The sequence below is a fragment of the Acinonyx jubatus genome, chromosome D3 (genome assembly GCF_027475565.1).
Source record: "Acinonyx jubatus isolate Ajub_Pintada_27869175 chromosome D3, VMU_Ajub_asm_v1.0, whole genome shotgun sequence".
Taxonomy (NCBI): Eukaryota; Metazoa; Chordata; class Mammalia; order Carnivora; family Felidae; genus Acinonyx; species Acinonyx jubatus.
This window is the reverse complement of record NC_069392.1, coordinates 26,146,863-26,159,832: the sequence shown is the minus strand read 5'-3', so window position 1 is coordinate 26,159,832 and position 12,970 is coordinate 26,146,863. Positions and strand designations below refer to the sequence as shown.

At 43.4% G+C, this 12,970-nt stretch overlaps 1 protein-coding gene across 5 annotated transcripts in view; it reads left to right on the top strand.

Annotated features, from left to right (window-relative positions):
• GRK3 (G protein-coupled receptor kinase 3) overlaps positions 1–12,970 on the top strand; it is a 130,848-nt gene that overhangs the window by 23,660 nt on the left and 94,218 nt on the right. For all 5 annotated transcript variants that reach the window (XM_053206506.1, XM_053206505.1, XM_053206507.1 and 2 more), the window contains exon 2: positions 2,190–2,266. In XM_053206506.1, coding sequence (XP_053062481.1) covers positions 2,190–2,266 — 77 coding nt within the window. The remainder of the gene's footprint in view (positions 1–2,189; positions 2,267–12,970) is intronic.

Sequence of the window (12,970 nt, the reverse complement as noted above, 5' to 3'; positions counted from 1 at the left end):
AGTGAAGACAGGGTATGGACTGGGTGAAAATATTATGATCGTATAAATCGGACACTAGACTTGATTCCAGGACATAGTCAGAAATTTTACAATTGAGTCATAAGACAAGTAACTCAATTAAAAGGTACGCAAAAGACTTCACCCCCATGCCTCACAGGAGATAGAAGTACTCCAATAATCGTGTCCAAACGTACTCAACATCCTTACTCATTAGCGAGATCCTAATTAAAATAAGCTACCACTACACTGCCTAACAGTGGCTAAAACCGAAAAGACTGATAACCAAAGTGTTGGTAAGGAATACGGAGCAACTGGGACTTCATGTGTTGCTGGTGGGGATGTAACGTCATACAGTCAGTTTGGAATATCATTCAGTAGGTTTTTCATAATGTTAAATATAATTAACCACGTGACCAACAGTGGTATAATTAACCACGTGACCAACAGCCCATGAGAAATGAAAACACGTGCCCGTAAAAAGACTTACACACAGATATTTAAGGTGGCTTTACTTGCAATAGCCCCAGACTGGAGACAACCCAATTGTCTATCAACAGATGAATGGATAAATGGTGGAGTGTTCATGCAATGACATACTACTTGGCGATGAGAAGGGACTAAATACTTAGTGCACAACACTATGGATGAAGCTTGCTTATGTCATGTGAAAGAAGTGAGACACACGACAACATATTGTGTAGTTTTATTTATGTAAAATTCTCAAACTGGAGGAGGTAAACCATACTAAAAGAAAGGAGATCAGTATTTTCTTGGATCTTAGAGTATGGGGAGACTGATTGCAAAGGGGCATCTTTTGGGGTGATAGAAATATTCTACGTCTTGATTAGGGTAGTAGTTATATGTGAAAAACTCATCTGTTGGTACGCTTAAATATGCATTTAACCGTATATAAATTATACCTCAGTTTGTTTAAGATTTTTTTTAACATGTATTCATTTTTGAGAGACAGAGAGAGACAGAGCGTGCATGGGGGAGGGGCAGAGAGGGAGGGAGACACAGAATCCGAAGCAGACTGCAGGCTCTGAACTATCAGCACAGAGCCCGACGCGGGGCTCAAACTCATGAACTGTGAGATCATGACCTGAGCCAAAGTCGGACACTCAACTGACTGAGCCACCCAGGCACCCCTTAATCAGTTTGTTTTCAAGAGGGGGCTGCTAATGCCAATTTTTTCCCCCACCAGTGGATGATAGAGACTCAGTCTCTACTTCTTCCATTTGGATATTCACTTTTTGTTCACTTACAGAATAATCCTTAGCTTCTCCATTTCTCTGCCTTGCTGCTTATATATTAAAGTTCCATATTTATGTGCTCTCTATTCCATTTCATTGATCAATTTGTTTATCCTGTCTTAATTATTTTAATTTCATAATAAGCCCTGTTCTTATTATTCTCTTTCTTCATAAATGTTTTTGCTCTCCTTGATCCCGTGTTGTTCTGGATACAGTTTATAAAGACTAATCATTTCTATGTTCTGTGAAAAACTCTGTGGAACATTGATGGGGTTTGAATTGATTTCACAGATAAACTTGGATAGATGTTGAATTTTTGCAATACTAAATCTTTCTGTTCATAACTATGGTGTTCTTTTCCATTTATTAAGATTTTTGGTGATGTCTCTCAGTACATTTTGTAATTTTCCCCATAAAGTCCTTGCCCATGTTTTGAAGGGTTTATTTCAAGGCATTTGGTGTTTCTTATTTTATCGTTAAGTGAAGTCTTCTTCTAATTATGTTTTCTCACTGTTTATTGTTGATGTATAGAAATGTGGTTTTTAAAAATCGCAGTCATGCATCCAGGGAACATTTGCTTTTGTTTCAGAAAGAGCTCATTAATCCATTAGCGGAATGTGTCACATGTGCGCGCACACTTGTATGTATTTTGAGAACGGTGGTGTTGAGGGTGAGCGTTCCCACAGCCCTGGGGTTATTTTTGGTCCAGTGTCTACACGTCAGGTTGGCCCTGAGTCACAGGACAGGATACCAGCTGGAGCCATGATGCTCCCAGCTTTAAGTGTAGTCAGCCGGCCGTGCGATCACGGCTGTCAGTAAGAGGGCTCTCTCCAGCCAGCATCCTTGAGTTAAGACATTCACGTATTGTCCACACTAGGGATGGTTTCTCATGATGCAGGCTGTCACCGTTAAAACCGTGTCCCTCTTCTCTTTTAGTATCCGGAGTGTGATGCAGAAGTACCTCCAGGAGAGAAATGAAATAACCTTTGACAAGATTTTTAACCAGAAAATTGGTAAGTCCCACTTACTCATTTGGCATACAGTCTAATAGTGGTTTCAGGTGGCATCACAGTTATGTGTAAATGCAGCCTTTCGTGCTTTATATGCTTTTATAGCTCTGGCTGGGAATGAAGGACATTTCATGTGGCAATAAGGTATGTAATGGTTACTTCCATCCCTACTAACAGACCTTGTGAATAAGCTCTTGGGAGACAGACTAGCTCGATTCGAGGGTTTAAGGCAGTTTGGGGGTTGCCAAATCAAAGGATTGGGTAGTTGGTAACCAGAAAGAAGTGCTCTGGGTTTCGGACCCGTTTCCGAGGACCCCACCTTTCCTCACTGCTGTTGTACTCTCCGTGATCGCAAGGAGGTGTCCCGTGTCTTCATAAACATATTGCACTCCTGTGTTTGGCCGGCTCCTTGCAAAGTGTGGGGCTGGCGCACTTGATCTCATCGGTTTTCGCTGGCTGACAGGCTTTACACACTGCTCCTTATTGTCAGTTCCCCATCAATTACTCTTATCCCTGAGGCTCCATTCAGTAAGTAAGGCTTATCCCTGAGCCTTACTTAGCAGGTCACCAGGACTCTCCTGTTGTGTGCATAGAGGTCAAGGATCCGTTTCTCTCTAGCTGGTACCCAGTTCTGGGCAGTGCTGGGCTTGGCCGGAGCAAGTGTGTGGATGTATAGGCGTGTTCTCCGGTTACCAGCAGCTTGGAGAAGTTAGGACTGGACAGGAATAGCTCTAGTGTGAGGTTCCAAGGCTTGGGGAGCATTGGAGTATTATGCTTCCGAAGGGCTGGCAGTTTGTCTAGAGGTTAGATAAGAGCTGGAGTCCACATACTTTCTTTTTTTCATCCCCCCAAATCCATTCCTGCTGTCCAGAAGTTTCCTACGCTATATTTTTATTCTCAACTCAGATAGGATTCGTCGTTTGGCCTGCCAGCTGGGTATTTTGTTAATCTGCCCATAGTAATGTGATAAACAGATAATTCCAGGATTTCTCATGAAATCACCTTAGCTGAATATGAGAGAATTGGAACCTTCTTTCCTTCCCTTTACTTGCCTCCCACAATTACTCAGATAAGATTTGCCGAGGAACTGCGGCATCATTTTTAAATGACTTTAATACTCGAGGAAGTGACTTTATTAAAATTGCAAGAAACTGGTTATACAAAAGTTTCCTGGAACTCCGTTTCTGCATTTAGTCCTGTCTCCATGATTCGCAGACCCACAATGACCGATCCCCTTGAGGCTGAATATCCTTGGAAGTAATTGTGGGCAGCCCTCCTCCTTATAAGTAAGGAGCCATAGACTCAGGTCGGTGAAGTGACTTATTCTGATTGTAGTTCTCCTTGTCCAGCCATTCTGTAAAGGCTCTTGGAAAGGAAACAATGAATATAAAATGTACTGCTGAGGGTCACCCTGTGAGAACTGGATAGTTTTTTGTGTTTTGTTTTCTTTAAGAAAGCAGCAGGATGCTCTCTTGTGTTCAACTGAAGTAGAAACCGGTGCAGAAAAGCCTTCGGGTTTTGGCAGACTTTTTAGCTAGCCTCCAAAACTTGGCCACCTATGAAGGCGATAGAGCTTCTTTCACAGCCCCTGACATTCAGTGGTGAAAAGCTGGATGCCGTTCCCCGGAGAAGCAGGTGGAGTACTTACTGCCCCGTCTGTGCTCAGAGCACAATGTGTGGAAAGCTAGTGGCCCGTAGCTACCTAGAAATCTTACATCCCGAGCGTCGAGCGTCGGGATTTGGCTACGGAACGGAGCGGTCGAAAGAGTTTGACTTTCATCTCATGCTTCATTGCTGCTTCTCCTTGCGTTCACAGCGTTGGGTTAACTGTCATCTATATAAATAAACGCCCCCCCCCCCCCCCCCCCCCCGCTTTGCTTCTGCTTTTGTACGAAAGAACGGAAAACAAAACTCTCACGGTGACGAGAGAGAAATTCGTGTCTTTGGGAAACAAGGGAAGAAAGAAACGCCTTATTTATTAGTTGAAATTTAAAAATAGGTCTACAGCTCTGTTGAGACCTACTTGCCACGGCGTCTCTCTCGTTTCACGTGTGCAGTTCAGCAGTTTTTAGCGTGTTCACAGAGTCGTGCAGCCCTGAACCCAGCCTCATCTTAGAACGTTTCCAACACCCCCAGAAGAGGCTCCATACCCATCAGCACCCCCACCCCCACCCCGAGACACCACTAATCTGATTCCTGCCCCTGTGGATTCGCCCAGCATGGACATTCCTCCCAGATGGAATCAGACGATGCGTGGCCTTTGCATGGGGCTTCTCTCATATTTTAAAGGTTCCTCCATGTGGTGGCATGTGCGGGTACTTCATTCCTTTTTGTGCTCGGTGATATTCCATAAGATGTGGCTGTGCGCGTGTTGTTCATCCATTCATCCGTCGGCGGATGTTTGGGTTATTTCCCCTTTTTGCCTATTGTACATAATGCTGCTACGAGAGGAAGGTGTTTCTCAACCTGTGATGCGAGCGGGTGGTTCCCTGTTACTAAGGCACACTGGAAGATCGTGACGAACCCGCTGTCGCCTGTGCTCTCGTGCCAGTCTGTGAAATGCACTGAAGGTTATTTCTCCCGTTGTGTTTTCTGATCCTCACCCCGCTCCTGTCCGCCGTCCCCGCAACACACATGCAGGCCCCCAGACATGTCTTTCCTTCCCATTGTTTTGATCCAACCCTTACCCGAAGATGACCCCAGGGGCCCTTGATCGGATGCCCTTACTGGCATTAAGGTGGCCTTGCATCCTGGCCTCAGTCACACAGGTTCTGCCCTGTGAGCAGCTTCCTTGGGCACTGATGGCCTGTGAATTCTCTTGGTGAAGCTGTTTTGAAGAATTTAAAAGTTGCTTAAATGAATAAATGATTCCTTCCTCTTCCCTTCCCCTTCTTGAGCTTGGAGCTGGGCAGAGGAAGCTAGGTCTGAACTTGGAAGGTCACAGGAAAGAGCAGCAATCGTGGGACGGGGGGCGGGGGGGGGGATGGGGAGACAAGAGTGCGTGGTAACGTCGCCAAACACACGTTTGTAGTTACGTCCGGACATCGCTGTACATTCAGTGTCCGTCTGGTCCTTCCTCCTGCCCTGTAGGGTTCTCCTTTTCAGCTGGTGTGAGGGATGGGGGCAGGACGGAAGGTGGCTTGTGGTTGGAGTGAATCTGTCCTGCTCTCTAGGTCTTCTTTTCTTCCCATTTCGCTCCCCCTCACTGCCCCCGCCCCGCCCACTGCCTTTTGCCTTTGTTTCTCCCATCTGTTCCATCCGCCCCTTTCCATGACTGCCTCCATGTGTCACCAACTTGTTGATTTTCTGTCGTTCTGTTGTTTCCCTTTCACCGTGTATCCCCTGCCTATCAATCAGCCCCTTTTCTCTCGTCCGGCACCTCCCGCCCTCCCCTGTGCTGAGGTTAGCGCCTGGTTTGGGGGAGCTGCCTGCCAACCTGTGCTGCAGCCCACGTGCAGAAACGCTTTGTGAAATGGAAAAGTTTACTCAGTCTCAGTCGTATACTCAGTCTCCGAAGCTTTGTTGAGATGACGGGCGATGCGCCGGCCTGTTGGCTATACCCCAAACTGGTTGATGTTTCGTTAAGTTTTCTGAGCTATGAAAGGGGGGGTGAAAATATTATCTGCTGCCTAAGGCAGTTGTGAGGATGCAGCAAGAAATGTCTGCAAAGCCCTTAACACAGGGATTGGTTCTCAGCAGATGCTCTGTGAATGAAAGCCCTGAAATGAAATTGTTTATTATAAAAATTTATAATTTTTTATAATTATAAATTATAATTACAGGAAATACAGAAAACGGAAGTGTAATTTAAATAATCCCATGAAGAAGCAAAGAGAAAAATTCAGAATGGGGAACATTCTACAATACGACAGACCCAGTTTCTTCAAGAAGTCCATTACCTGTGTGTGGGAAGGGGAGGGGAGGAGGGGGAAACACCTGTTCTAGATTAAAAGAGACATTATTACCAACTACAATATAAGAGCATTCTTTGGATCCTGAATCAAACAAACCAAGAGTAGAAGGGCATTTTTAAGTTACTCAGAAAAAATGTGGGGGTGCCCGGGTTTAAGCGTCCGACTTTCGATTTTGGCTCAGGTCATAATCTCAGGGTCCTGAGATTGAGCCCCACGTTGGGCTCTGTGCTGGGTATGGATCCTGCGTGGGATTCTCTATCCCTCTCTCTCTGCTCCTCCCCCACTTGCATGCATGCTGTCTCTCTAAATAAATAAATAAATAAATAAATAAATAAATAAATAAAAATTAAAGTAAAAATATCTAGTCATGCCCAAAACTAGACTAATAACCCCCATATATGTTTGTCAGCAGATTTTTTATTTTACAACATTTTCCTTGTTCATCCTCTCTTTGCATGGCTACCAAAATATATATTTTTTAAGTTTATTTATTTATTTATTTAGAGAGAGAGAGATATTGTTCAAACAGGGGAGAGACAGAGAAAGAGAGAGAGGGAGAGAGAGAGAGAATCCCAAGCAGGCTCTGCAGTGTCAGCACAGAGCCCGATGTGGGGCTTGAACTCATGAACCGTGAGATCATGACCTGAGCTGAAGTCTAGAGTCTGATGCTTAACCAACTGAGCCACCCAGGCACCCCTGCCAAAATATTTTAAGCAATTAGCAAACTCTTTTTAGAGTTTCAGCCCTATATCCATCTGTAAAGACTACGAATGTTTTCTTATACAACTTTAGTCTCTACCCCAACCAATGAAAACGATGATTCTTGGGGCACCTGGGTGGCTCAGTTGATTGGGCATCTGACTTCAGCTCAGGTCATGATCTCGCGGTTCATGAGTTTGCGCCCCCCATTGGGCTCACTGCTGTCAGCACAGAGCCCACTTCAGATTCTCTGTCCCCTTCTCTCTGCCCTTCCCCCACTTGTGCTCTCCCCAGAATAAATATTTAAAAAAAAAAGAAAAGAAAATGATGATTCTTAGTTTAATATCTGATTATGGTTCTTACTGTAATTCCAAGTCTATATTTATATTTTTTCTTTAGTTTTTTTTTTCTTTTAGAGAGAGAGAATTTGAGTAGCGGGGGCAGGGGGGCACAGAGAGAGAGAGAGAGAGAGAGAGAGAGAGAGAGAGAGAGAGAGAATCCCAAGCAGGCCCCATGCTTAACTTGGAGCCCGATGCAGGTCTTGATCCTATGATCCCCGGGACCATGACCTGAGCCAAATTCAAGTCAGACACTCAACCCACTGATGAGCCACTCGGGCGCCCCCACATTTTTTCTGAGTAACTTAAAAATGCCCTTCTACTCTTGGTTTGTTTGATTCAGGATCCAGAGAATGCTCTTATATTGTAGTTGGTAATAATGTCTCTTTTAATCTAGAACAGGTGTTTCCCCCTCCTCCCCTCCCCTTCCCACACACAGGTAATGGACTTCTTGAAGAAACTGGGTCTGTCGTATTGTAGAATGTTCCCCATTCTGAATTTTTCTCTTTGCTTCTTCATGGGATTATTTAAATTACACTTCCGTTTTCTGTATTTCCTGTAAATTGGAAGTTAGCTCTAACAGCTTATTAGATTGGTTCGACTTTTGTGGCAAGAGTGCTTTGCAGGTGGTGCTGTGCACTTTGTGGCAGGAAGCACATGACACGGAGCTGTCGCTCTGTAGTGCTGTCTCTAAAGTGAGTTCAGATGTGGTCAGTTGTCAGCTCCTCATTACGCTGTCGTCTGCCATGCGTTTCATTTTCATTGACACTGGTTGCCTAAATCAGTTATTTTTTTTTAGGAAGTTGCCAGATTGGCGGGGGGAGGGGGGTTCTGATTATGCCATTCTTTCCATATTTATTATCGCTGCTCATCCACGAAGGCTATTTGGTTGCCTTTAAATATAGTTCAGGAAAAGGCAGGTGCAGTTGGCCGAACTTGAAGGCAAGGCCCGTGACTTTGGCCTCATGACGTCACTCCTGCAAGTAACCCAGCGAAAGAGATTTTACAGAGGAAACCAGGACTGTGTTCCGGGTGGGCTTAATCTACTCACACCAGCCCTTTTAAAAAGCAGAGAATTTCCTCAGGCTGGCAGAAGAGGAAGTCAGAGAGAGCGAAGCACAAGAATGATTGGACATGGCTTTCCCAACTCTGCAGGTGGAGGGGACCACGTGAGAAGACGGTGGGTGTTGGCTAGGAGCCGACCAGGAAGCCAGGACCTGAGTCCTACGACCATAGGAACTGAATTCTGCCAGCAACCTGCATGAGGTTGAATGCACCTGACCCCGGGAGCCTCTAGATAAGTCCCCAGCCTGCCAAAACTTTGATTTGGGCCTTGTGAGCCCCTAAATGGGAAACCCAGGAGCCTGCCAGGACTTGTGTCCTCAAAAATTGTGAGTCAGGAAGGAGTGGTGCTTTCAAGTCACCGAGTTTGTGGTGGTTTGTTACACAGCACTAGAAAACAGGGTAGATGCTTAAGTCTTTGTTTTCATTTTATTATTTTTTAAGTTAATTTATTTTGAGAGAGAGAGAGCATGAGTGGGGAGGGGCAGAGAGAGAGAGGGAGAGAGAATTCCAAGCAGGCTCCCCGTTGTCAGCGCAGAGCCCAACGTGGGGCTCAAACTCACAAACCGTGAGATCGTGACTTGAGCTGAGATCATGACTTGGCTTAACTGACTGAGCCACCCAGGCACCCTGTCTTTGTTTTTGTTTTGTTTTTATTTTTTTTTAATGTTTATTTAGTTTCGAGAGAGAGAGAATGAGAGAGAGAACGAGTGGGGGAAGGGCAGAGAGATGGAGACACAGAATCCGAAGCAGGCTCTAGACTCTGAGCTGTCAGCACAGAGCTTGAAGTGGGGCTTGAACTCAGAAGCCGTGAGATCATGACCTGAGCTGAAGTCCGAAGCCTAACCAACTGAGCCCCCAGGCGTCCCCGCCAAGTCTTTGTTTTTAATTGCCAGTTTTCAGAATAAAAAAGATTAAATGACAGGCTGCTTTTATCCTACTTTTCTCCTTCTTAAACAGAAATTGTATGTCTTAACAGACATCAGTTATGCCGATTCCTAATTTGCTATCAGTAAAACCTACACTCATTTCAGTAGGGACACAGTGTTCTTGGTTTGGCTTATCTGAAGAATGGTTTTAAAGAGATACCGATTATTGAAAGACAGACCACTTTACCAATTGGGGTTAAGATTTTGTTACCATTTTCTTCAGTAAGATACACTGAAATAATCTCATCATATGCAAGTGAGGCGCATGGCTTTTGATAAATTCCATCTGTCTGTCGACAATCTACTTAACTCCTGTCTGCCTAGCCAGTCTCATTAGAGGGTAGTGTGTCTGATTATAAGGAGACTCCAAAATAGGTACTTAATTCATGAAGTATGCAAATGTTACCCTCGTGTAGGAAGAACAACCTGGCTTATGTAACATTACGTCACCTATTGCCACTGGATCATCTCCGTTTATCACCCTGACTCCCGTTTGTGCCAGCGGAAGCCTGCCATATGTAGACTGTAGTCTTTTGGTTCTGGCTTCTTTCATTTAGCGTAAGATTTTGGAGGCTCAACCACACTGCGCGTACCCATCCTTCACCAACCCTTCTGTGGCTGAATTAATATTCCATCCTATGGGTAGACCACAGAATTTGTTATCCACTCGCCAGTTGGTTGATGGACACTCAGATTACTCCCACTGTTTGTTACAAACGATGCTGCTGTGAGTGGTCATGTGCCAGTGTGGACACCTGTTTCCATCTCTCTTAGGTGTATAACTAGGAGCTTCGGAACTGCTGGGATATCTGACAAATTCAGGGTTACCCTTTTCAGAAATCGCTGTTGTATTCTCACCGTCAGGTTCTGGAGGACCAGGCTTGCCATAACCTCATCCACGCTTGCTGTTGTCTTTTTGGTCAAAGCCATTCTTGTGGGTGTGAAGTGATGTTTCATTGTGGTCTTGATTTGTATTTCCCTAACCATTACTGGCCCTGAACGTGATTGGGCTAATTAGCCTTCTTATATCTTTGGTGAAGTGCCTATTGAAATCTTTCGGTCCATTTAAGAAATTGATTTTCTCATTGCTTAATGGTGACTTCTGAAGCACCGAACATTTTAATTCTGATGAAACCCAATTCATACATTTTTAAAAATTGTACTTTTGTGTCATATGTAGGAGCTTTCTGCCTACCTGAATGCCATGAAGATTTTCTCCTATTCTTCTTCTAGATGTTTTATCATTTCAGCTCACACATTTAGGTCTTTGGTTGATTTTTGAGTTAGTTTTTGCGTATTTGTGAGATAAGGGTTTAAGTTCATCTTTTTTTTTTTTTTTTTTTTTTTTTTTGCATGTAGATATCCAATTGTCTGGATGCATTTGTTGAAAAAACATTTCTTTTCCACATTGAATTGTCCTGGCACCTTTGTTGAAAATTAATTGACCATAAAATGGATTTATTCTGGACTCTCAATTTTGTTCCATTGATCTCTGCCTTAGGCCAGTGCCACACTGTCCTCATTACTGTAGCTTTGGGGTAAGTTTTGAAATCAGGAAATAAAAATCCTCCCACTTTATTCTTTTTTCTTTCTTTCTACATTTTTTTTTTTCAGAATTGTTTTTGGCTATCCTGAATCCTTTACATTTTGATACGAATCTTAACATCAGATTTTCAATTTCTGCAAAAAAAAAAAAAAAAATTCTGCTGGGATTTCCATAGGGATTATGTTATATCTACAGATCAACGTGGAGAGAATGGCCATTTTAACAGCATGAAGTATGCCGATCCATGAAAATGAAATGTCTCCGCATTTATTTAGGTCATCTCTAATTTCTCTTAGGCGTGCTTTGTGGCTTTCAGTCTCTTGCGTCACATTACATTTATTCCCAAGTATTTTCATGTTTTTTGGTGCTATTTTGAACGGACTTGTTTCCTTAATTTCATTTTTGGCTCTCCATCGCTAGCACGTGGAAATAGAATGGGTTTTTGTACGGTGACCTTGGATCCTGCCATCTTGATGAACTAGTTTATTAATTCTAGAGATTTGTGCATAGGTGTGTGTGCATGCACGTGTGCACATGCGTGCGTGTGAATTCCTTAGGATTTTCCCCATAGAGAATCTTGTCTCTGAATAAAAACAATTTTACTTCTTTCTTTCTTTCCATTCTGGTGCCTTTCCTTTTCAGTTTTTACTTTTCACTTTGATTTCTTAAATATTTCTTATGTTGGTCTCAAATACATTTAGCATGATTTCAAAGAACGTTTATGTAGCAAGAATGCATATACTGTATTTGGCACCTTGGGGTTAAGGCATAAGAAATATACTTGTTATGGGCTTTGGAGACAAAAGTATATGTTTCATTATAGAAAGAGTACATTAGAAAAATAAAAACTACTGCCTTTCAAATAGATTTTTGAGCAGTTTCTATAAAAACAAAGATGGACACAGATATGTCATGGGTACCTATTAAAAAATCGATATTATATAAGACCACCGAAATAGTTAAAAAAAAACCCACAAACAACACAGAATAAAACATTTTAGTATTATTCTTTTGTTAATTGCAAAGACCAGGGATTCCAATCAATTTTTTTTTTTTAATTTATAAAAGTATTGCTTGAAGTGTTCTGTGCTTCAAAACAAAATAGATGGTTAAAATCTGCCAAAAACCTTGTAGCCCTGCAACTCCTTACTCAAAGGCCAGGGTTAAATGATAGCAAATTGAATCTTTTTGCATTTGGTTATAATGAGGGGAATCTGAACCTGGGAACCAGCTTCAATCTCTGTCTCCCCGTTTTTGTGCCCAGCTTTGTTTGGAAGTGGGTGTTTCTGCCCCTGCGAGGGCCCTTCCCCCTACAAACAGCCCTGATTGAGGGTCACAGAGTCGGGCTCCCACCCCATCATATCTTTCTCTAGAGGAGAGCAACCAACCACCACGGAGAAGAAAAACCTACATGCCTTTGTGGAGACTTTTAGCCAGTGAAAGAGTTAAAGATCCACTTAAACTTTCAAAAAGCAGAGATAAACACTTGACTAAGCACAGCTAATTGGATTTTCAATTGAAAAGGGGAGGCAGCAACAGGCAACTCCTGGTGAGGGAACTCGGGAAAGTTAGGGGCACCGATTCTGCACATTTTCATCTTGCCTGTTACTGGCAGGCTGTCTTTCCAGCTGACTTCTTACCTGTGCTGGCCTCATGCAGGCTGGGTATCTACCCGGCTCCTCCCATAGGACCCTGCCTGAGCTGGGGGCTACCACCTGCCCTGCAGGCACACTCTGCCACTCTAAGTATTTGGGACGTCCGCGATATTTGAGGCAGCTTCCAAAGAGCATGAAAATACCTTTTTTTTTTTTTTTAAGTTTATTAAGGCTGGTTTTCCTTTTTTTTTTTTTTTTAATATTCATTTTTGAGAGAGAGTACAGCTAGAGGAGGAGCAGAGAGAGAGGGAGACACAGAATCTGAAGCAGGCTCTAGGCTCCGAGCTGTCAGCCCTGAGCCCGACTTGGGGCTTGAACTCATGAACCACGAGATCATGACCTGAATTGAAGTTGGACGCTTAACCAACTGAGCCACTCAAACACCCCTGGTTTTCCTTTTTAAAGCTCTTAAAGCTTTCCTTTTTAACGCTTTAAAGATCTTCAGGTTTGAAGATCAGCCAGAATGATCACTTCCAAGAAAAATTGAGAACAGCTACATTTTACTGGAATAACACAGTACTTTGGCATCTGCTAATCACTAGAATGATAGGAACGCCGCGGTAG